Genomic DNA, 23,717 nt, shown 5'->3' on the forward strand with positions numbered 1-23,717 from the left:
ACATAAATTCGCTAGAGTCATTTATTCCCAATAATTAGTTTAAAATCGGCTTATGCAACCCTGTTACGCCATGCTATGTAGCAACATTGACAAAATATGTGAATAATTTGAACATATGGATGATGGCGGGGGTTATCGTGTGATAGAACTTTCTTTATCAAAATTAACCGATAAGCAATAACAAAAATACAACCACTTGGCTGTGGCTTCATTTACATCTTATAAGCTAATAGTTTCTTTATCTTTTTACTAACAATGAAACATTATTTTCAGTCTTCAATCTTTAAGTGTGCACATTATATTGTCAAATAAATTGATAAACTACAAGAGAAGTACAACAATTCTCCACTTGTTAAATTGACAAAAACTACTTTCGAAATTATTTTTCTTTGGTTAATTAATTTCATTCAATCTGAAAGGCTGAAGAACGTGACGAAATAAAATATTTGCGTAGTATTCATTGAGTATAACGCAACATTACGCAGAGAGCATATTCACACTCGATTATGGTTTAAGAATTGATTTTTTTTCATGATTACCTATTAGTACTACATTAATTTTTCAAAATTCCTCTATTAATATTTTATTCTGCTGAATTCCAAACTAAGACAAATCCTACTCCAAACTGGAATTGGTAATTACGCCATATATTTATTTTAAATTGCAGCTCCAGAATTTTGGCAGCTCCTACATAATTATTTTAATAAATATGCAATGAGGGCATGAAGATATTGTAAAATATTATAAAAAATATATCTAAGAAAAGCATATGTATCTATGAAGCAAGCAGTATTTAGAAGGTCACTGCAAATATTATTCGTAATTTTTAAGGTTTGGCGCTCTCGCGTATTACAAATTTATTGAGTTTCTTTAAGATAGCTCACATTTTGGTAGAAGATGGAAGGTGGCTAAAATTTTACGAAAAGCAGGATAATGAACATATTTATTCTTTCATATTTGACGAGGAAAGTACCCCATTGAGAGCACTTGGCATCCATCATATTTCTGCGCATATATTCACATGTGATTTTATTCAGAAACAAATTTTTTATGAAAAATTTTTTGTCTAGCCGATTCAGCTGCTAATCAAAAGACTCAAGAAAAATGTTCTATGCAAAATAAATGTATCTTTCTCCACAAAAAAATGGAAAATTTTAAGTATTTGATTTTGATTTAATTTTAATTGTTTCTCCACCGTCTTTGAAAATATTTGGAGGCTTCTGGTTTTGATAAAACTGAATCACCGTAATCCTTTTTCGACATTTGCAACGATTCCGCATACAAAAATTTATTAGAAATAATTCTTTTTTCGATATTTTTATCTATTGCAAAAATCGCCTACACACTACTGAGGTGTACCGACTTTAGCAGATGCTGTTATCAAACTGGTAGACAGATCGCGCTCATATTTGGCATAGTAACTAAGGACAGTTCTACCAACATAGGAAAATAAATTTATTCTTGTAATACCATTTACCCGGTGAATTTAATTACAGTTTCCGGGTGCTTTTTTGAACCAATATACTATATATCCAATATGATAGTTCTGTTTTGAAGCGAGTTATGTAATGTGTGAAGTATACAGTTGGGGAAGTACTCTTGAGAAATTAAAGACATTCGAATGTCTCGATTCAGATGTAAACATAATTTTCTTGAAAACTAGAATATGATTTTACATATTTATAGCATTTACTAATATAATACTCTTTTTTAAGAACCTGTAAGCACCTATCAAAACGCTGTAGCAGCTGTCAGATAACAGTTAATTTTTGTACAGATTCTGTAGTAAAGCATTTTAATGCCAACTTCAGCGATTAAAATGTATTTAGAAGTAATGACTTTCTCTGCTTATTTTGTAAACATTAGTAAGTAGTTAAATGTGTCCAAGCAATGAAAAGCTGAACGCAATAAATAAATGCGCTGATTTTCTTTACAGTGCATAGTCAATTGAATCTTATGTCATAAAAGTTATTACAAAATTTATTAGTTAAACTGATATACAAGCATTTAAGATGCAAATTGAAATAAATCGACAATTAAAGGACGATATTTACGGCAATACTTATATTAAATTGAATATAAAAATTTAATCGTCAGATTTATGATCTTTAAGGGAGACTTTGTATAAGCAATTCGCAACAAAAAGTCACTATCTAGTCACTAGTGTTGCCCAACCGCCCCTTGTTCCACACCACTCACCTTGCTTTGGCGAACTGCTGCTCATCACCTGCTGCGGCGACTGCTGCTGCGAGTGTATCTGATATTGCTGCTGTTGCTGTTGTTGTTGCTGCTGCTGTTGCACTGCAACGCAAGCCTGCTGCTGTGCTACACAAGCAGCTGCTGCAGCAGCGGCTGCAGCTTGTTGTTGCTGATGATGTTGAGCTACAGCAGCGGCGGCAGCTTGTTGCTGCTGTTGTTGAGCCACTACAGCGGCTTGTTGTTGCTGATGCGCTACTTGTGCGGCCTGTTGTTGCTGCTGCTGCTGCTGTTGCTGCACAACAGCCTGTTGATTGGCTGACATTTGCTGAGCCTGTTGTGCCTGTTGTTGTTGTTGTTTACTAACAGCAACCGCAGCGCTGCTTTGATGGTGCGACTGCTGCATATGCGATTGATGAATGGTCAGCAATTTGGTCTCGTAAGGTTTGGCGTGCGGCGCACCCACCGACAGGGGTTGGCTGCTGATCGTCATTTGTGCTGTGGCTGGCATCATGAGAGTCGGCATCGCCAACATGTTTACTGGATCGTCTGCGGCGGAGGTGGCGGTTATTGTGGCTATTTATTGCTTAATGTTGGGCTGCCCGAATTAGATTTTTGTTAGATTTGGTGTTAGGTTTTGTTTTTGTATTCAAATGTTGATCGTGCGGTGGCTGTGTTTATTTTTGGATTTTGATCACACGCGGTTTTTTGGGTTGAGTTTCGCGAGGAACAATCAATTGTCGCGAAATTTTGATTTCTCTCTCGTTGGTTTACTGGGAATCAGTGATTTGTTTTTATATTTTGTCTAATTATCTTTTTATTTATATTTAGTGTTTTGTGTATACATATGCACCGTTTTGTAGCTGTTTTGCTTTTTCAGAAATTTTTAAAATGTTGAGTTATGAAACCGAACTGTTTGGATGTTTTCTGTTTGCTTTAGGAGCGTTCATGCGATCTTTAAATGTTGTTATTGTTAAAAGCGTGATTTTTAGCTTAAACTATTTTATGATTTCCACTATAAAATTCTGACATGACAATCACTTATCACAGACCAATAATTCTAATATGCCCTTTAGCTTTCCTTAGAATTAAAATATTTTTCATTAACTTAATGTAAGATGTGTGACAATTACGTAACATGCAATGATAAACTTTTTTGAAGTGGCTTTGGTGTGAAAGAAATAATTGAATGCTATACTGAGATTTTTTTATAGTTAATGTAATAAAGTCGTATTCTTATAAATATATTTTAAATTAATTACAACAACAAAAAGACATTATTGAGCTAGTTCGAAAATTTTTGCGGCCAGTTTGTGCCAGTTCACCACTAATTGAGGTTTTAATGTATGTTAGCCGTGGCTAAGTATATTTTTATACCCTGAGCAGGGTAATTAAGCTTGTAACATCAATGGAGAAGCGTCGGAGAACCACTGGACATATTAGCTGTCATGCAAACTGAGCAATCGGAAACAAGTGTTTGTATGAGAGTCTCTCCATTTGACAAGATATCTTCAAGAAATAAAACAAAAAATGTTTAAGATATCTTCAAGAAATTTTGCAGGGGTATTTTCCACGGCAATGTTGCAATCTCCAAGGAAATTGTGCTGATCATGCAACTATAGCATATGTCATACAAACTGAACGTTCACAATGAAGTTCTTGTAAAGACAATTTTGTATTTGGGAAGGGTATTAAAGATTCGGTGCAACCGAAGTTAACATTTTCTCTTGTTTTATTTTATGTAGCAATTTTTTGATAAGCTGAAAGTCCTTCGTAAATGAAGCTGGGAATTATTTGTCTTACAGTTGGAGTTAAGCAGCATGAACTTAGTGATTGTGAGCTAAGCTTTTGCTTTTATTTGCCTTTCATTAATTTACGGCTGAGAAATGTTTCAGATAAATACACTTTATTTTTCAATTGAACTTGATCATTTAAAATAAAGCAAAAAGAAACCATAGGGTGAGTTCGAAGGCATTAATATATATTAAATTTATTTTCAGAACTTATGAAATGTTCCAGAATCTATTAAATGTGATATGTGGGTTTGTAATAGTTTTTATTTTAGAAATTTTGTACTATGCAATGTGAACTAGCGGCAAGACCACTTTGAACCAACCAAGACATAATGTATTTTTGTATATAATAGGCATATGAACAGAAAGCAATACGAAGCAATGAATAAAACACAAGGATTATATATATTATAATAATAATTTTAAAGAATTTATGTAAACAGGTAAGAATTTGTTACAACAACTACATATAATTATTCTGTCATATATATTTTATATTGACTTTCTTGCTCCCCTGAATTGCCGTTTCTTTTCAACGTTACTCACACATTCTTAAAATAATACTTAAAACTTGAGAATCTTATCAATAAATTTACTTTTTGGTGCACCTTTTTATATAAGAGCCACTTCTATCCTTAAAAGATTCACATCGTCCATTACGTCAACATCTTCTTTAAATATTTATGTTAATGAGTTTCTCTGATTCCTTCAAAATTTTGTGGCACAGTCTTAAAATAATATATGGAGAAAAGACACAAAAGCACTCACAGCTATTTGTAATTCTTCTTCTCATTATAGATACATATCAGGACCCCACTGTCAGCTTATATAGCAACTGCAGATACGGAAGTATATAAAACATTTTTTTACACTGCTCACACACACATATACATACATACACAGGTAGATAAGTGCAGATAAAAAGCTTACGAAAAGAGCTGAAAAAATTATGTAAAATAAATAAACAAATAACAACTCTCGACGTCGTCTGCTTTACTTCACTATCTTCGTCTTAAATTTTCGCCTTGCACATTTTCATGTACGCAATTTGCGCTGTTTTGCTTTTATTATGCACTTAATTTTCACACAAAAGCAAAAAAAAGCGTATAACAGGAATTCATTTAATGACTTTTCTGCTGCCACACGAAGCTGCAAGCGGATTCAGCTACAGATTCGGTTTACGATCGTGCACATATAAGTTATGAGTATAAAGCTAAAAATATATATCACTGAAGATATTTTACATCATATATATATGTCTAGATATATCTAACAATATATGTGTATATAACACATGTATATACTTATGTAAAATTATATACCTAACGTTATATACAGGGCACTCATGCGTTTCGTCCTCTTGAATGGGCGTGTATTAGTGTACATAATTTCTCCGACTCGGGGTTTTTGCGTATGTAAATGTGTATGTGTATGTGTATAAGTATGTCAACAGACGAGAAAATCGATTTCATTTATATGCAACTCGACATAATCTAAAATCATGTAAATGCGGAAATTAAAGCTGAAACACGCACACGCACGCCTAAGTCATTTAATGCCATTTTTGATGCAAGTAATATTTAAATTATGGTGAATACAGAAAGATGTTTCTACAAAAGTTTATGCACTTTTATGCGAAATGAAAACTATTGTGATAAATTTAATACGAAAAAAGATACTCAAATTAATTACACCTGTTATGCCGCGATTTTCTATGGACATTTTTTTATATGTATATAAAAAAGCAAAGAAAACGAAAACCGGATACATCAAGCAATCATAAATTTTTGTTTTAAATATTGGAATTGTGAAGATAAAAACTTTCTTAATTTCATATCTTTTTTGCTTGAAGTGGATATTGATATACTAGGTGTACTATTTGATTAAATATTCATTTAAGGAATTAAACCATTATTAACTTATTCATGAGTTTTGTTGAGAATTTTATGTAAACTGAATATTTGGGATTTAAATTGGCTCGTTAATATTTTAATAGACATTCATAAATGTTTTTGTAATCTAAGGACTATGAATGTTGTTACTCAAGCCGCAGATATATACACAACTCATTTAAATATATGCAAATAAGAATTTTTGCTTTAAAAAATTTCTATTATTTTTTTATCTAAGCTGTCTATAATCAAGTTAATCATATAAGCTGTATATAATTAACTTTTTTTATATTTCTGTTATTTCAAAGAATAAGCTCTCGAACTATGTACTATTGTTTGAAAAAAAAACAATCTAAATCACTATTTTTTATATAACCACAGGCAAAGTAGTTCTACCCATTTTGCTTCCGATTGGAGTATAAAAAATTTAAATTTTTAAATAACTATTTACTAATTTAATTTACTAATTGCTTTAATTGTAAAAGTTTTACTTGCTTTTCATGCTCCCTCCACTATAATAAAATTACTGTAAGTGTTCAGTATACATATGTTACTGTTTTACTTATGAGTTGGCTAAGAAGCTCATTCAATTATTAAGATAATAAGATATTCTCTCTCAATATCGTTAATTTGTATAAAACTTGTACAAATGTATACGTAGTATATGTGCACATGAATATTTTTAATTAATAAGTAAATTTTTTTTTTACAAAATTTATTAAAAGTTTGAAGCTATGAGTAAATTTTCGTGGTAAAAATTTTTGCAAAAAAAAATAAATTTTTTAATATTCATAAATTTGAATTTATATTTATAATGTTAATTAGTTTTCTCTACTTAAATCTACTTAAATCTTGTAGGAATAACGTCTTTACAGTTATGAGCTATTGTACATATACATATAAACAAAGAACATATAATAACAAAGCGAATATTTTTGCAAAAAAATAAAAATTTTAAAATTTGTTTAAATAAATACTGCCTAAAATTAAATTTATTTAAATAAAATTAATTAATTTTTTAAAATTTATTTAATTAAAACTAATTAATTTTTCAAATTTTATTTAATTAAAGTAAATGTTCAAGTTGGAACTTCAATTGATTTAAAAAAATTTGATTTTTTTATTTTAATTAATAAAAATTAATTTTTCAAATTAATTAAATTAATTTTCTAAATTTAAATTAAAATTAAAAAAAATCAAAATTTCTAAATTAATTAAATTATATGTTTAATTTCTATTTAATTAAAATTATTTTCTTTTTACCAACTGATTTAAATTTAATTTTTTAATACTATTTTTTTATCATTATTATTTTTTAATAAATTTAATATCACTAGCAGCTCAAACGTTTTAAGTAATTATTAAAATAAATTTAAACTATTATTTTTTTGTTTACGAATGTCTTGTATCTATTTTGTTAATATTTTTTATTTTGTCTTCATTTTTTTCGTCAACTTAGCTTTTTCTAGATTTCTTAAAAACTTTTGAAGAGACTTAAAAGGTTTTGTAAAAACAAGAAAATATTTTGGTATAAAAATATATATGTAAATATATATGTATAATTTATAATGCTGATTCATACAATTTCACCGTTAACATTTTTGAGAAAAGTTTAAAGAAAAAAATATGTATACGCTTAATTTAATTCTAAAAAATTAAATATATTTAATAAGTACTAAAAATAAACTCACATCAATAAATAACCATAGAAAAATTATCTTATTATTACCGTACCTAATTTTTCATAAATTATCCTAAATATTTATTCGTTATTAGCAAATGCCTTAACTGCTATACTTCTTGATTAACTCCAATCTCTCACTTATATTTAAGCACTTCCTACTCACTCCAGACACTACACATATTCATTGTTTATATATTTAGTCAATTCAAAGTTTACATAACACTAAAAATACACAACTTCACACACATACTTGCATACATAGCTACTAACAATAGACTTTAAGAGTCTTTCACTTTCCTCCAGCCACTTCAAAGCACAAATTCTCTTAATTTTGTAAATAGTAAAATACAACAATAATTTCTGAACTAACAGTTATTGCTGCTTAAGCATAAATTATATCAGATCATTATTTTTTGAGCACGCAAACTTACACCTTTCTCGAAACAATCTTTAAAATAATGTGAAATGATTTTTTGGGTTTTTGTTTTCCTACAAATTTTTGATTTGTCGCAAAGTGTCGCGTTTCAGCAAAATTCACTATGTATATACGCGAGTACACTTTGGTAATTTTCAACAACGCTCGTGTGATTTTATTATATATTATTAAAACGCTTTGATTTTTTTTAAGCAAATTAATTTTTTAATTTTTATTTTTATGTCAAAAAAGGGGGGACTTTTATTTCGTCGTTTGATTTCTTTTCTTTTCGCTTTTATTTGAATTTCAATTGAATTTTCTTTTTTTTTTTTTGTTGCGCTTTGGCTCTTTTAATGCTTGCTGGGGCTAACTGTATAGATTTGGTTTTGGTGAGACTTTGCTTCAATTGCTGCTTCTTCTCAAAAATTATAATAACAACTTAACGACAATGTAACGAATATCCTTTCTTTACGAGGACACAATTCAAACTGAATGCGAAGTTCGGAAGTCGCCTTCACAAATACTCAAAATCGCGAGGACAAAGCGTTGACGCTGCCAACTGCTGGTCGGCCGCTGTCAACGTAGCTGTCGGCAGCATGCAACACATCGTTTTCGAATTTCAAATTTCGTTTTAGTAGCGGCGGCGGCACATTCGCCATCGTAGTGGCCATCATTTGTTGGCGGCATAATCCTTGTACGTGGCTTACGAGCGTGGCGTGTACGAGTCGCATGCAATGTCGTTGGCAGCGACGTCGCTAAAAGGCTCGTCATCATTTCAAGCAATGCTCATTCGCTTGGATTCACCGTTAATGGGGGGAGCGTTTTATATTGGCAGTTCAAAATGTTGATACGAATACCATGCAATTTGAATGTGCATTGCTTTCGACTATAAGTTAGTCTCTTCATTTCTACCCGGCTCTCCCAATATTACGCTCTTCGAAAACGCGTGTTCAAGCAAGCGCAATTGCTTGTTCCGAATATTGAAAGTGTTCCTTCAATGTTTCGCATATTTCCGTTTGTGCCACACGATTCACAGCAGCCGAGTGCGTGCGTACATTAGCGCTTCTGAACTTCAGTTTCGTATTGGTTGCGAGTACTGGCGCTTTCGTTGTGTTGAATTGTAGCTTGGACTCGGTTTTCGATTAAGAGTATATTATTTCGAATTTGAAGCTGGTTCGTAACCTAACTAATAACGGTACATTTCCCTTTATTGGTGCTAGACTTTCTCGAATTGGGAAATCATAACTGTTATAAAGCGTTATGGCAGGATAGTTGTCGAAAATAGTTCGAATTAAGCACGTAAAAAGTATTTATAGTCGAAAATGTGCATTGTTATTTCGAAATTCGAAAAAATCAAACTTAACTTTATGGACATAAGCAAAACAGACATCGGTTGTACCATGTTAAAAATTTATATCCAAATGCTGATGAATAAATATTCAATAAAACGAACTTCAGTAGAACTGACTATATAAAATATATATAATCTGGTTACATCTGCATCATTAATTCGAATATACAAGTATGACATTGTAAATATCAATTTATATAATTATAACTAAATATGAATTTTTCGTTTAGAATTTAACTCCTGAATGCTGTAACATAGAAAAGGCAATAATATTATAACATTAATATATAGGGACTACCAATAAAAAAAATGGTTATGTGTTTGTTTTTTTTGCCATTTATGATTTGAAGAAAGTGTCGGCCAAATGGCCACCACAACTTTGTTTGAATATCTCCTCCGATTTACGCCACTTTTCAATGACCAAATACCGCATTTTGGCAAGAGCGCATTGAATTTTGCGTTCGAACTCCTCCGGCGTTTTTGGTGGCGCAAACCTTCCGGAGGAAATTATCTGGAGGCGTTAAGCCGCATTATGTTGGCGAACTTTAACCGCACGAGGATTAGACTCACTCCAATAGCAAAAATTTTGAAAATTTATCGAGCATTTTCCAAACTATGTAGGCCTTTTTCTAAAGGCCTTTGCTTGAAATAGACCAGAGAAGATAATTTCTGAAAACAAAAAAAAATCATAGTGGAATGAAACTCATAGGAAATCCTTCAATTGTTGAGACGAAGTTATTCTCTTTTACAGTGCCTCTTCGCTGTCATCAGTAGCATTGGTTTGCTTTACAGCCTGTATGACTTCAAGTGCTGCGGTTAGGCAATGGCGCATTGCCCCTAAAGCGCAGACCCAAATCAGTCGTGTTAGCTTCGATAGACCTACCAAAGACTTAAGGTGCGGGACAAAGTACTATAAGTAGCAGATAAATGCTGGCGAACAGGCAAGTGTTGCTGACGACCGCAATTTGTCGGGTCCTAGATGTTCTCCGAATTGGAATTTAAAGGGCGTGCACACGTATAAAGAGGTTCTCACTCAGAAACTGGTGAAATTGGTGACACCGTCTCTGTCCATAGAAAGCGGTATAGGTATATGAGAACCAACTTTTTATGGTCGCAATTGGAAGAAGTTGAGCTTGGCAATATCTGGTTCTAACAAGATGGTGCTACGTGCCACACTGCACGTGCAATAACCGAATTATTGCCACAAAGAAGTTGTGATTTAACAGCATTAGACCAATTCTTGTGGGGTTAGTTGAAGTCGTTGGTTTCTAGCGATAAACCATACTCTCTCCACGCTTTCGAAGTCAACAATGACTTCATAACATACCTACGGCTCGCTTTGGTAGAAAACATACTCGATTGGGTTCATCGTTGCTGCAAAAGAAGTCACGGAGGCCACTTAAATAATATTATATTTAAAGCTTACAAGTATCGATTTGACCTCGCAAAAAATAAAAAACATTTGAATTTCCTTAACAATTAGTATTTTTGTTTTTAAAGAAATCATGTCACTCTTATTGGGAAACCCTGTAGTATGCGACATGGAAAGTCGACATTTTCCAATGATGGGCAAAAGTATTTTTCTCAAATATTTGTAAAATATAATTTAAAAAATTCGAAAGTATTTATGTAAATTCTTTTAACTTTCAAATTATCTACAATGAGTGATTTTAGCTCTACCTTATTTTTAAATGCAGTCATCTACCATACATTTAGCGACCGACATTATTAAAATTTAAAATGTGGTAACCGACAAACACATTTGCTTTCAATAACTTTGTGATCAATTAAATAACCCATTAAATCGACCACAAAGCCAATAATCCACTTGAACGCCTTATGTAACACTTTTGTTTTCATCGCACTTAACTGCCATCTAATTTGCCACTTAAGCAAGTCAATTGTCTGTTAGACTTTTCTCAAAGTGTGTGCAAGAGATGCGGTTGCAAGTCTTCAGTTAAGTGAAGAGCAACTGCAACGCCGGGAAAACAAAAGAAATCCGATTCGCAAGTCTCAATGAAACCACAAACAATGGCGAGTGTAATGAAATGCGATAAAAGACGAGGCGAGCATTGAAAACTGATCGTCAAAAGCGCGCAGTAAGGGACCTCAATGTAATTAAGACGAAAGGTGCAGGACAAAGTACTATAAGTAGCAGGTAAAGTATCCATAAGATAGATGTGAGCGTTTATTACACATTTTATATATGCTCTTAAGGAAATAAGTTTGAGATGATATAGAAAAATAAAAATTTATTTTAAATTGACTTATGAACTATTTAGGAGAAAGCGCTTATGACTGATACATATGCATATTAACATATTTAATATAAACAGGTAGTATAAAAATAACAACAAATTCACTGGCTCAATATTGGAAAAAACGTTCTCTCCTATTCACTTTGGCTAATAAAAATAAATATGTTGTTAAAACAAGCATTCTTATGCATATTTATAAGTATTGGAATATGTACAGAAGTAAGAAATGAGTCCGTGAAAGAGCGGTTGTACGCAAAGTTGCGCCTGCAAACAGCTTGTTGCATTATAAGGAATGAAAAAATGCATTGCCACATCTTACTTCTGACTCCACTTTTTTCTTGATATGTCTTTATTTGCCTGCCCTGCATATTCCACCGGCGCAAACCTTAACTGTTTGTGTACATCGCTCTGCATGGGACAAGTGGCAAGTGTATGTGGCCGCAATATTGCACGCATGTCTTGTGAATGCAAGCACAATAATGCCATTCAGCTGGGGCAGCACGCAAGTGGAATGCAAACGACGCAGACACAACCACCAGCAGATTTTTACAGGGGGATGTGTGTGTATGTGTACTTTCTATGTACCAATATGTATTCTTTTTACATTATCATAAGACTTCTTAATTGTTGCATAAATCAAAAGTGTTTGGCTTGCTTCATAAAAAATGCATTGTGAAAGTGGAATGGTTATTAAAGGGAATATCAATTTATGTAGATACATATATGGGAAGCGTTTGCTAAGTCCGTCTAAAATATAGGTGTCGCTACTAGAATGAAACCATACTAATTTTTAGTTAGCGCTAACCTTCAAAAGTGGCGTTTATAAATTTAACAGCTGTCGGATCATCACTTTGTGAATAATATCATTTTGAGGCAAGCAACTTATGATACAAAAAAATTTATAAAACCTTTTCATAGGGACAAAATACAGTTGAAGCAAGAACTTGGCTTGAAGATGAGTTTTCGGACACTGCCCCAGGAAAATCAACCATCAAGGATTGGTGTGATAAATTTAGACGTGGTGAAATGAGCATCGAAGTGACTGCAGTGGACGCCCAAAAGAGCTTGTTACCGACGAAAACATTATAGAAGTCCACAAAATATTTTTGATTGATCGTAAAGTAAAGTTGTTCGTGATAACAGACATTCTAAAGATATCAACTGATAGTGAGGATCATATCATTCATGAATATTTGGGTATGAGAAAGCTCTGTGCAAAGTGGATGCCGCGTGTGCTCACCTTTGACCAAAAACAAAGACGAGTAGATTATTCTGAGCAGTGTTTGGAGATGTTAAAGGGTAATAAACCCGAGTGTTTGCAACTTTATGTGACATTTTAGGAAACATGGCTTCATCATCCACCCGCTCATCTCATCGACGAACCTGGTGGCACTGTTTTTTTATAAAACTCTTTCGTTTATAAGATTCACCAAAAATATAGTTAAACTATTGTTGGACCACTTTCCCAATGCTACATCATAACATTTCAATATTAAAATTAATTAACGACCTGATATATTATCTATCTTTTGACCTGTAGTTGGAGATATAATTATTAACATCAGTGATCCTTTGAGGAACCCAAAACCTCCTTAAATGAATCACCTGGCCCACATCGATAAAGCGTGTTAAGATTACCACAAAAATGTTGTCCGTGCTAGGTTCGCCGAAGTTGTGTCTACTTAAATATTTATCAGTCTTGCAAAAGCTTGCCAATAGAGCAGACAAGGACGAGATGATGGATAGTGTTCAGTCATCTCACCAGCAATGGCAGGGGGGTTTACTTAACCGATTAAGGGCTGATTTTGTTGATAAAACTGGGATGGGTGTCGGGCCATAGTGGAATTGCAGGAAACTGCAAAACTTATGAGCCAGCAAGGAAAGGTACCCTAGAACCGCTTTTGGTAGAATATAAGCGGGTCGATGCTCACGTATTCTCTTGTGTTCTACTACTAGAAAGCTGAGCTTCGCGGAAGCTTGGCCAGCACTGAGCCACCATCGGTACATGCGCTGTCGCAAAAGTCTCTTGTACCAAAATCGATCACAAGTGATTTAGTAACCTCTTTGCCCTCAGTAAGGCTGGCCTTTCTCAAGCTTACAGATCATTTTCCTATTGACGTCATTATGTAAGGCTGGGAATCTTACGAGACGCCCTCTGCAGAAGCTGTTTGGAAGAAGATGTGGTAGAAACCCCCTAACACTTCCTTCTTGACTGTAACGCGTTTCGGAGGTCAAGACTTAAATATTTGGGAGCGCATAACTTCAGAAGGAAAAAAGCTGAAAATTGGATGCTTGATAGACATTTTTATAAAAAAAAAATTAAAATCTCAGTGAAAATTTCGCGACATTTTTTTTCAAATAGTTGTAATCGAAAAAAATGTTTCATCTAAGTCTTTATTTTACGTCAAAGACTTATATACAATTTCATGAAGATCAGTTGAGTAGTTCCCGAGAATTCAAAATCACAATTTCGAGAAAAAATAGAATAATGAAAAAAATCGAACTTTTGAGTCCTGTAAACCTATGTAACTCCTTGGCCAAACCACGCATACAAGTTGAGGTTTTGATATCACTTTCCTGCCTCTTATCCGATCGCTAGTAATGAAACACAAAATCAATATGCATACTATATAAGTATACGCAAATATCCGAACTAGTTCCATTACATGTACTTACATATGTATGTACACATGCTACTTGTATGGATATGTAAAAGCATGAGTATGTATCTAGACTACAGCGAGTGCGAGTGATAGTGGAGGTGTCTCCAAATTGCCAGCTGTTACGAAATTGTTGCAGCTGCGTATGAAATGTCGACGCTGTGAAAAATTGTTCAGATTTCTTTAGTGACAGTTTTGATTGTCGGACAACGGCGACAACAACCGCAACAGCAACAACAACAGCAAAAGAGAGAGAGAGAGTGGGTAACAGCAGCAGAATAAAGCTGCAACAATAATACATACAAACTTACATAATAGCCTTATATTTGCGACTGGTCATGGATTTAACAAAGTTTCGTCGTTTAGCATTTTGCTCGGTTTCCGTTTTTGTGCTTTTTTAGCAAAAAAGTTTTCGCGTATTCGTTAAAAAGTAAATGGCACATGTACTATAAATGTCTGTGTTTGTATGTCTGTGCGCATTTAGAATATTGCTATTAATGTAAGTGCAGCGCTCTGTTTAGTGCAGAAGATGACAGCATAATGCAAATAAATCACGAATTATGTCATTCACGCTTCTGCTCACCGACTGGTCGTCGCAGCGCGCGCGCCAGCCGAGATTTGTGCAGCAAAAACGTCTCTGGTGAAAGTTTGCAATCAAACTTTTTTATTAATATAAGCAAGTATACATATCTACATACATATGTAAGTGTAAGTGAGTTGAAAGGGCACATGCAACCATGAAATTTCCTTTTCATTTCCTTTCGTTTTCATCTAAAGCCACTTTTTGAGTTTCAGCCCTGGCTATTAATTGTATGCACAGGTTATTTCCGGTTTTATTTATTGTGATATTTTGTAAGCTCAAATGCAGTATTTATGCAAGCATTATGAAACATTGACGTTATTTAGCAATTGATTTATCAGAATTGATTCGATATGCTAATATCGACGAGCGAAATAAATTGTTACACTATTTCATTGCAAAGTCAATTATTTTAGACAGAAAATTATACAATTTTATGAGCTAGTGATAGTTAAAATTTGAAAAAAGTTTAACTTTGGTTGCATGGAAGCTTCGCTACACCTCACAGATGCATTTTTTATAACACACAAGACTTAAAAAATTCTTTTTCTTGATTTTGATCAGTCAGCTTCTTTAGCAGCTACATGCTATATTTGTGGATCTAAACTTTTATTTGACAAGCTATTCAACGAAACTTAGTGTGGGTTATTTCCTCGGGCACTATTTTAAAAATTTTGATAGTTTCGAAAATTTTTTAACATTAGCCGAGTTTTCCATATAGGGACTTGAGTTTGAAGTCAGTTTGTATGGCAACTAAATGCGATATCGGCGAATCCGAAACATAAGCAGCTTCTAGGGAAGAAAAGAAAGGACAAAACATTTTCAGGTGGATATTTCAGAAACTAGAATAGACGGGCAAGCAGACGGGCATGGTTTAATCAACTCATCTAATCACGTTATTCATTTATATAAACACTTTCCAAAGTTTCCTTTTAACATACCTTATTCAAGGTATTAAATTACACAAAAACATGTGCTCTATATGGAATCGAAATATATTTTCTATATTACGGTCGAGTCGCTGTAACTAGGAGTTTAAGCTAGTCAAATATTTGGCCCAAATTTGCACAGGGTTACGCGAATCTCGGGAGGCAACACCAGAATGTCGGAAACAAGATTTTAAAGATGTTTGCAAGCTCTCTGTGAATACAATATGCGTTCCAAAGTAAACAGGACTTAAAAAAAAAAACAGAACAAATGGTTTTTCCGGCAAAATCAATTTATTTTATTCTGCTTCAATACAGCTTTTTGCACGCTCCAAAAGCATGTCAAACGAGTGTTTTAGCTCGCCAGTGTGCCGATGCAAGCGTTTTGAATGGCCTCTACATCTGAGGTCGCACGGTGCTATATCAGGTGAATACGGGGAGTGGTTAATGGTTAAAATGTGATTTTTGGTCAAATAATCGTCCTTCGAATGTTGGATTCTGAGCAATTTTTGGTCGTCAGTTAATTTGTGCGGAACAAACCGTGCACACACCTTTCGTAAGCCCAAATGTTCGGTCAAAATGCGATAAATCGAAGTTTAGGATATGTTCAATCTCATTGTCATGAATTTCAATGATGGTTTCGGCTAATTTTTGATGAATTCACGCACATTTTCAATGGAATTTCCGGTGATCACGAATTTTTATTGGCCCACATGTTGATCGTCATTTATGTCCTCACAACCACTTTGAAAATGTTGAAACCACTCGTGCACTCCCCTACGAGATAGGCAATCAATTGAGACGCTTCGGTAAAAGTTTTACCAATTTTAAAACAAAATTTAGTGTTCGAAGCTCATTTTCGCACCGATAACACGAACATAATGACAATTGAAACGCAATAACTTCCCTTCCAATCTATGAAATGTCATGTAATTCTCACTGGAAAATTGGTAAAGATGGCAGATTCTAACGCACTAGTCGCCATATAGATGACGCCACCAAGGAACGCTAGATTCAAAAAGTCCTGTTTACTTTGGTAAACCCCTATGCAGTTGTCTTTGATGAATGTTTTATAGTGCTCAGTAGGCTTCTTTCTGCTTTCCTTGACGTGGAGATTTTCAAAAAGTTCAAAATCGCCCTCCATAGGGGTATCCTGTAAATGCGGTAAACCTCTTCACTTTTGTGAAAAGCCGGTTGAAATTGGGACAAGAAATCTGGAATGATTAAGTCAGATCAAACACTGTTGATCGCGTCAAGTAAGAACCAGCGTATACTGATTTGACGCAACACGAACAATCTATTCTTCGGCAATCACAATCGAGTGCGTTGCGACTGTTGCTTCAATCAAACCGATCAATTACTTGAGTAATGAAATAATGATGCCAATCATGTGAGGTATACTCGAGTAAAAATGTATGAGGTTTGCGTATGAGCACATGTTGGAAGATTTCGATGAGTTGTATTTATATCCAAAGACATATAAATACATGGGTACAGCAAGTACACAAGGAAGTAAATTTATTGGATATGTAGGGTGATCGATTTCGAGGTTCTCAACGTTTTAAAAGAAAAAACACAGGAACTTCATATTTAATGAGGAATGTTTATTATCATTCGAAAGAGCTATCTTTAGCATTTATTTTGTGAAGCTTATCTCTTTTAATTTAATGACAAACAAGAAAAAACGTTAACTTCGGTTGCACCAAAGCTAAATACCCTTCACAGGTGCATTTCTGTTAGTAACTATGTGTTAAGTTTGTATGGAAGCTATATGATGAACAATTTCTTCGGAGTTAACCGAAAATCATATACCAAATTTCGTGAATTATCTCAAATGTGAAAGTTGACTTGATTTACATTGTTGCCTTATGCTATAGATAACCGATCTGAACAAAATACATTGTTGTCTTAAAAAATATATACCAAATTTCGTGAATATATCTTGTCAAATGTGAAAGTTGTCCATACAAGAACTTGATTCCGATCGTTCAGTTTGTATGGCAGCTATATGCTATAGTTAACCGATCTGAACAATTTCTTCGGAGATTACATTGTTGCCTTAAAAAATAACATATACCAAATTTCGTGAATATATCTTGTCAAATGTGAAAGTTGTCCATACAAGCATTTGATTCCGATCGTTCAGTTTGTATGACAGCTATATGTTATAGTGGTCCGATATCGGCCGTTCCGACAAATGAGCAGCTTCTTGAAGAGAAAATGACGTTTGCAAAATTTCAAAACGATATCTTAAAAACTGAGAGACTAGTTCGTATATATACAGACAGACGGACAGACAGACAGACAGATGGACATGGCTAAATCGACTCAGCTCGACATACTGATCATTTATATACATATATACTTTATAGGGTCTTCGACGATTCCTTCTGGGTGTTACAAACTTCGTGACAAACTTAATATACCCTGTTCAGGGTATAAAAATACTAAACAAAAATAGCATGTTAGCTTGACACGAATCACTTGTGATCTGTCAAAAAAAAAACGCTTTTGAAAAAAGTAAATCGACTTGGATCACCCGTTAGTATACAACTCGAACACTGTTGAACATTTTAATCATACAAATATTGAATTATGCATTAGCTGTTTACTATTGATTCAAATTTGTTCTTTGTCGCTGATTGATCAATTATACAAAGGAGGCACAAAATCCCAAAAAGTGACACACAATAACTTGTCTACCCTTTTATCTTGGAGAGGTTAGACAGTACCAGTCTCAATAATGCAAAATTATCGATCCCGGTAAAAATCTTAGGAGGTCTCAAACATTTCTAGCTGACACTTGATCTTCCGTTGTGCTAATGATCGTACTTGATATAATTTTATAAAAACAAAAACAGCAAGTGAAGCGTGTTAAATACACTATGCAAACATGCAATCACTAACGTAATATCATTATTATAAGAAGAATGCATAAACTACTTATTTAATTTATAGCGCATTTCTATCTACAAACTTCTATCATTGTGCCCGAAACGGACATCCATAGGTAATGATGCCATCCATATAGATGAGTGAAACCCTTTTCCATGCCACCAACCACCCATCTGTGATGCCCACTAGGGTAACATAATGTAATATTAAAACCCCTTCATCCAATCACTCTACACCGTGGCAGAATGTTGTGCTCTTAATAAACTAATACACACACACACTAACATACTTGCAGCGCACTCATTAAAAACCAACGCAAATACGAATTCCATGTTTTACACACAAATATTGCCCTTAAAAAAATACCTCTGCTGCCAGCCGTACCAACCACCAGAACAAGCAGCGCTCGAACGAATGAACACATACACATAAATACTAATGTGTGTGTGTATGTATTGCGCTGGTATATTTACAATTTTCAGTGGAACCGTGTGTACTTATAACCCTACTTAAGGTGCAAATAAATTTACATGGCATACTCACTTTTCACCTCAGTTGGCTCGTTGCTCGCTTCGTCCACATCACCGCCAACACCGTCGTCCGTTGGCGCTGACAGCATTTCACCCCAATTGTTGTTGCGTAACGATGTTTCGAGTAGCGGAATGTTTGTGGGCAATTTTCCATTCTAGAAATTAAAACAAATAAGAAAATGGGTAATGAAAGAAAGCTATGAAACATTTACAATTTACATTACAGTGAAATGAATATATGTACATTGTACTTATGTGTACATACATATATGTAAATGATGACTTGCTCTCCGCAAGATGCGAGAAAATGTTGTAAAAGTAAAAAAATGTTAATGTAAAAATGTTGAAAGTAAAGGATGTATACTGTAGAGTATTTAAAAATTCAAAAATTTTAGTTCGAACAGAAGCTGCCACTAATTCACAAGAATTTCGATAGATTTGGAAAATTATGAAAGTACTGACAATATTTTTTTTTAATTTGTTTAGTATTAAATCTAATAATTTTAATTGAAAAAATTAACACAATATGGCGCCAGGGTAATATAATTACCAAAATACGTATTTATGGTCAGTGGTATATGAAACAAATATACTTATCTGTGATGTCTATTAATATTATTAAAATTATAGAAATTTTCGAGCGTACGTTTATTGTTTACAATATGTTCATGTGCCAATAAGACAAAGAACCGTCCGAGGTAATGAAAATATTGCTGTCATTCAGGCAAGTGTTATTGAAGACCAGAAACCAGAATTGGAAATGTCTCGAACTATAATCTGGCGGATTTTGAAAAACATATTCTCACTCAAGAACTGCAGCCATTGGAACACCGTTGCTCATCTGTCTTGGAATAACTTAATAACGATATAAAGATTTTTTTAAGAAAATCATCTTCTTCAAAAAGGCTCACTTTCATCTGAGTGGTGGAGCAAATAAACAAAACTTTCGAATCATAGGTCCGCACTTCTTTAGAAATGAAGCTGGCGACACCGTTACTGTCAATGGAGGGTGATATAGATCGATGATAACAAACTTTTTATTTCGCAGAAGTTCATCTTGACAATATCTGGTGCCAACAATACGGGCCACACAGCATGTGCAAGAACCGAAATATTGCGAGAGAAGTATGAAGATTTGATTATTTCAAGACATTGTGACATTGGATGTTGTGATTTAACTCCTTAGACTAATTTTAGCGGGGTTATTTGAAGTCAACGGTCTGTAGCAATTAACCCGACTCTCTTCAATTTTTAGAAGTCAATATTGAACGTGCTATTCAGGACATAGGAACTGAAAAAGTACAGGAAAATTGGGATCATTGAATTTGTTCCTGCAAAGAAATTGTGGAGGCCATTTGAATGATGTTATATACAGAACTTAGTTGTGTCGATTCTAGTGTGTTTCTTTTTTGTTTTGAAAGTAAATAATTTCACCTTTATTTGAAAACCGTGTAGTACTAATATTCTCTATATTTATATTTAACTTCACTGAATTCTTTGATTGGCAATAAAGTGTTAATTTACTTACACATATTCCTATATTGCACTACTTTGATAATAGACAACACATTTCGAAAATCGACTTTCGTTTTCTAACTGATGTTCTACAAATAGAGAGACACCCTAATATAGTGACACCTCTACCTATTTCGCTTAACCCAAACTCATCGCTTCATTAATACGAGGTCATACATAATAAATGTGATTTATATGTCTAAATGACTTTTGCGCTGGACCGCACAGCTCGTCCCAAAACTTCGGCAAGTGACTCGAAAGAAAACAGCAAAACAAACCTGTAGTATATTGAGGAATGGGATACATACAAACATATGTATATGTTTGGAGGATAGATTTGTAAAATACAGTTGCGATGCTGTTTATAATTGAAACATTAAAACTCGTTACGATCATCAAGGTACGAAGCACACATATGTGTGAGCAGAAGTGAGATCGTGTGCATTGGCTAAGAGTTCGCTTTCGATAATGTCTCTGCTGATTTTAAAAAATATATCCAATGAAAGAAAAATTGTAGAAACAGAGTTGAGTAAAATTTTTGAGTTGTAGAAGTGCTCATTAAGCTGATTTATAATTAACATTTAATACAGTTTCAAAGAAATTTTTCCTCATCGATACTTAAGGATGTTTGGGACAGATATTTTTATGTCTTCATTTCTTATTTCTTTTTAAGTGAAAATTTTTATCTTTCGTTCCAAATTTTTAATTTTTAAACTTCTGTTTGGAGCATTATCCCTTTAAACAAAAGTGTTCATCGTTGTCGCAAGCCTTACCATCCTTTCAGAACAGTACTGAGGGTGAAGCAATAATACTCGATAGAGTCATCGAAAACGAAAATATCGACATTGCTAGCAGGCAAAAAATGTTATGTTCCACTAATTTCTTTATTAAAATATATAAGCAATTGGAAGGCTTTCAGTACTTTATAAGGTTGTAAACGTTCAGAAACTCTTAGTAATTCTTAATAAAAATTCTGAGAAAATCATACTACAAAATATTTGGTAAACAATTTTCAGTAGAAAATGATCATAAATATTTAGCTAAAATTAATGCCTTGACAGAAATCGAATTAAAGAATACGGTAAAAGCACTCATATTGCATGAATTTAATCCTAAGCAACTTCAATAATTATTTGCAATAGTGGTTAGTGAAATATTAGTATACTATTAGCTGATGGTAGAGGACTTAAAATGTTTAGGTCGTTTTACCACTTGGGTATTCATTCAGTGGAGTCTTAAAGGTCTATGCCATATATAATTTTAAATCCTTTGACTACAGTATATGAACAGCTTGAATGATTTACTCCCATACGAAATAGGTACAATTACGGCCGAAGCGTAAGCTAAAAAGAATAACTGTATACCTCAGACAGGCTACCTCCTTAAACTTGTCTCACTTTGAAAATTACGTCTCGGCATAATAGCTAAGAGATGTCATACAATTGTAATTCCCAAGCATATTACTATGAGCAAAAAGAAAGATTTTGTTCACAATTTATTTTTTAAAATCTATTTCGTCACCCTTAGCTCAAAAACATTTCTGCCAACGTTTTTTCAATCCTCGAAACAGTTGTTAACGACAATTTCCAGAATAGCCTTCATTGTGCGTAACCAGTACCGTTTAATGTTTACAGTTTACACAAAATAGACCGAAGCGGTCGCTTGAAATTGCTTAATAGCCATATGCCGGAGTAAAATCAGTCAAATACGGGGGTTGCGGCATGATAGCAGTTGAAAATTTGACGAAAAACTTATAAGATAATCTGACCTCTTTTACAGCTACGCGCAAACGACTCATAGCACACAAATAAATAGTTTGACTGGTTGGAAGGAATTCGGAATGCACCACACCTCGACAATCGAAGAAAACTGTCAAAATAACCTTGATTTTTGATCTGCTTTGACGTGGTTTTTTGGTTTCGGCTCACTTTTACCACGATATTCAGCCGGTTTCTCGCTGCTTACGGGTCATAGATCCATGACTCATTGCTGGTGATGATGATACGTTTTATGAAATTATGGTAGTCGGAAAGTATTGTTTCACATATGTACGTTAGTGCGACTCTATTTTTTGAAAAAAATTAGTGATTATGGAACCAATCATGCTTTCGCTTTTCTTAGAACCAAAATATCTTTCAAAATGGTTTTCACTGACCCTTCTGATATTCCAGCGATGCCAGTAAGATGTCTAATTCTTAATCGTCGATTCTCAAGCACCAATTCTCTAATTTTATTGAAGTGTTGATCATCAGTTGATGTTGATTGTCGTCCTGGACCTGGTTCGTCGTCAACGCGTCCTCGAACCTCTTCGAATAATTTGTGCCAATCAAAAACACTTGCTACCGACAAATAATTATCACCAAAGGCTTTCTTCAACATTCTAAGCGTTTGGGCACCAGAAATTTTATTCCTCACCCAAAATTTAAGTGACTTCTTTGTTGAATAATTTCACTCTTCATAAAAATCGCCGAATATACTTTATGTACTTCAGAACGACAAGCGTATACTAAAAACTGATGATTATTTTGATGTGAAATATGATACAGACAAACTGACAAACCCACCTAAAAAAAAGATTTCGACGAATGGGTTTTTGCGCGTAATTTAAATTAAAAAGTCGTACTCGTTTTTTATTCACACTAGTATATATGAATTGTTTTCATGTATTAATGCCTGAATGCAATATCGGAAAAAATGGTGTAAATAGGCATGTTAAATCCATACAAAACCTGAAAATTTGGAGAACTAAAGCTTTTGGAATATAACATAAGTATGTGCTGCTTAAAAATGGTCGATATTTATTTTGAATTATATATGAACTATTTAGTGGGGCATTCTTTTCGAGTGTTCAAACTTTAAAGTGGCTTCAGGCATCTAAAACCACAGAAAACTATTTTCATATATTCCACATTCAAATTAAATTGTTTCTAGCTTCCTTCGAAGAATACTTCAAATATTCTAATATCCTCTCTAATTATTATAGATCAACTCAAACTGTTCGACAAAAACTTCCAAAATTAAA

At 33.7% G+C, this 23,717-nt stretch overlaps 1 protein-coding gene across 8 annotated transcripts in view; it reads right to left on the minus strand.

The window, feature by feature from the left end:
• LOC126751535 (cytotoxic granule associated RNA binding protein TIA1) overlaps nucleotides 1-23,717 on the minus strand; it is a 183,670-nt gene that overhangs the window by 116,322 nt on the left and 43,631 nt on the right. For 3 of the 8 annotated variants that reach the window (XM_050461878.1, XM_050461880.1, XM_050461879.1), the window contains exon 2: nucleotides 19,194-19,335. In XM_050461878.1, the coding sequence (XP_050317835.1) occupies nucleotides 19,194-19,335 (142 nt within the window). Of the gene's footprint in view, nucleotides 1-2,199; nucleotides 3,278-7,996; nucleotides 8,453-19,193; nucleotides 19,336-23,717 lie in introns of those variants that run through there. The other 5 variants (XM_050461885.1, XM_050461884.1, XM_050461883.1 and 2 more) reach the window with 5 other exon arrangements.

The sequence above is a fragment of the Bactrocera neohumeralis genome, chromosome 2, assembly GCF_024586455.1.
Source record: "Bactrocera neohumeralis isolate Rockhampton chromosome 2, APGP_CSIRO_Bneo_wtdbg2-racon-allhic-juicebox.fasta_v2, whole genome shotgun sequence".
Classification (NCBI taxonomy): domain Eukaryota; kingdom Metazoa; phylum Arthropoda; class Insecta; order Diptera; family Tephritidae; genus Bactrocera; species Bactrocera neohumeralis.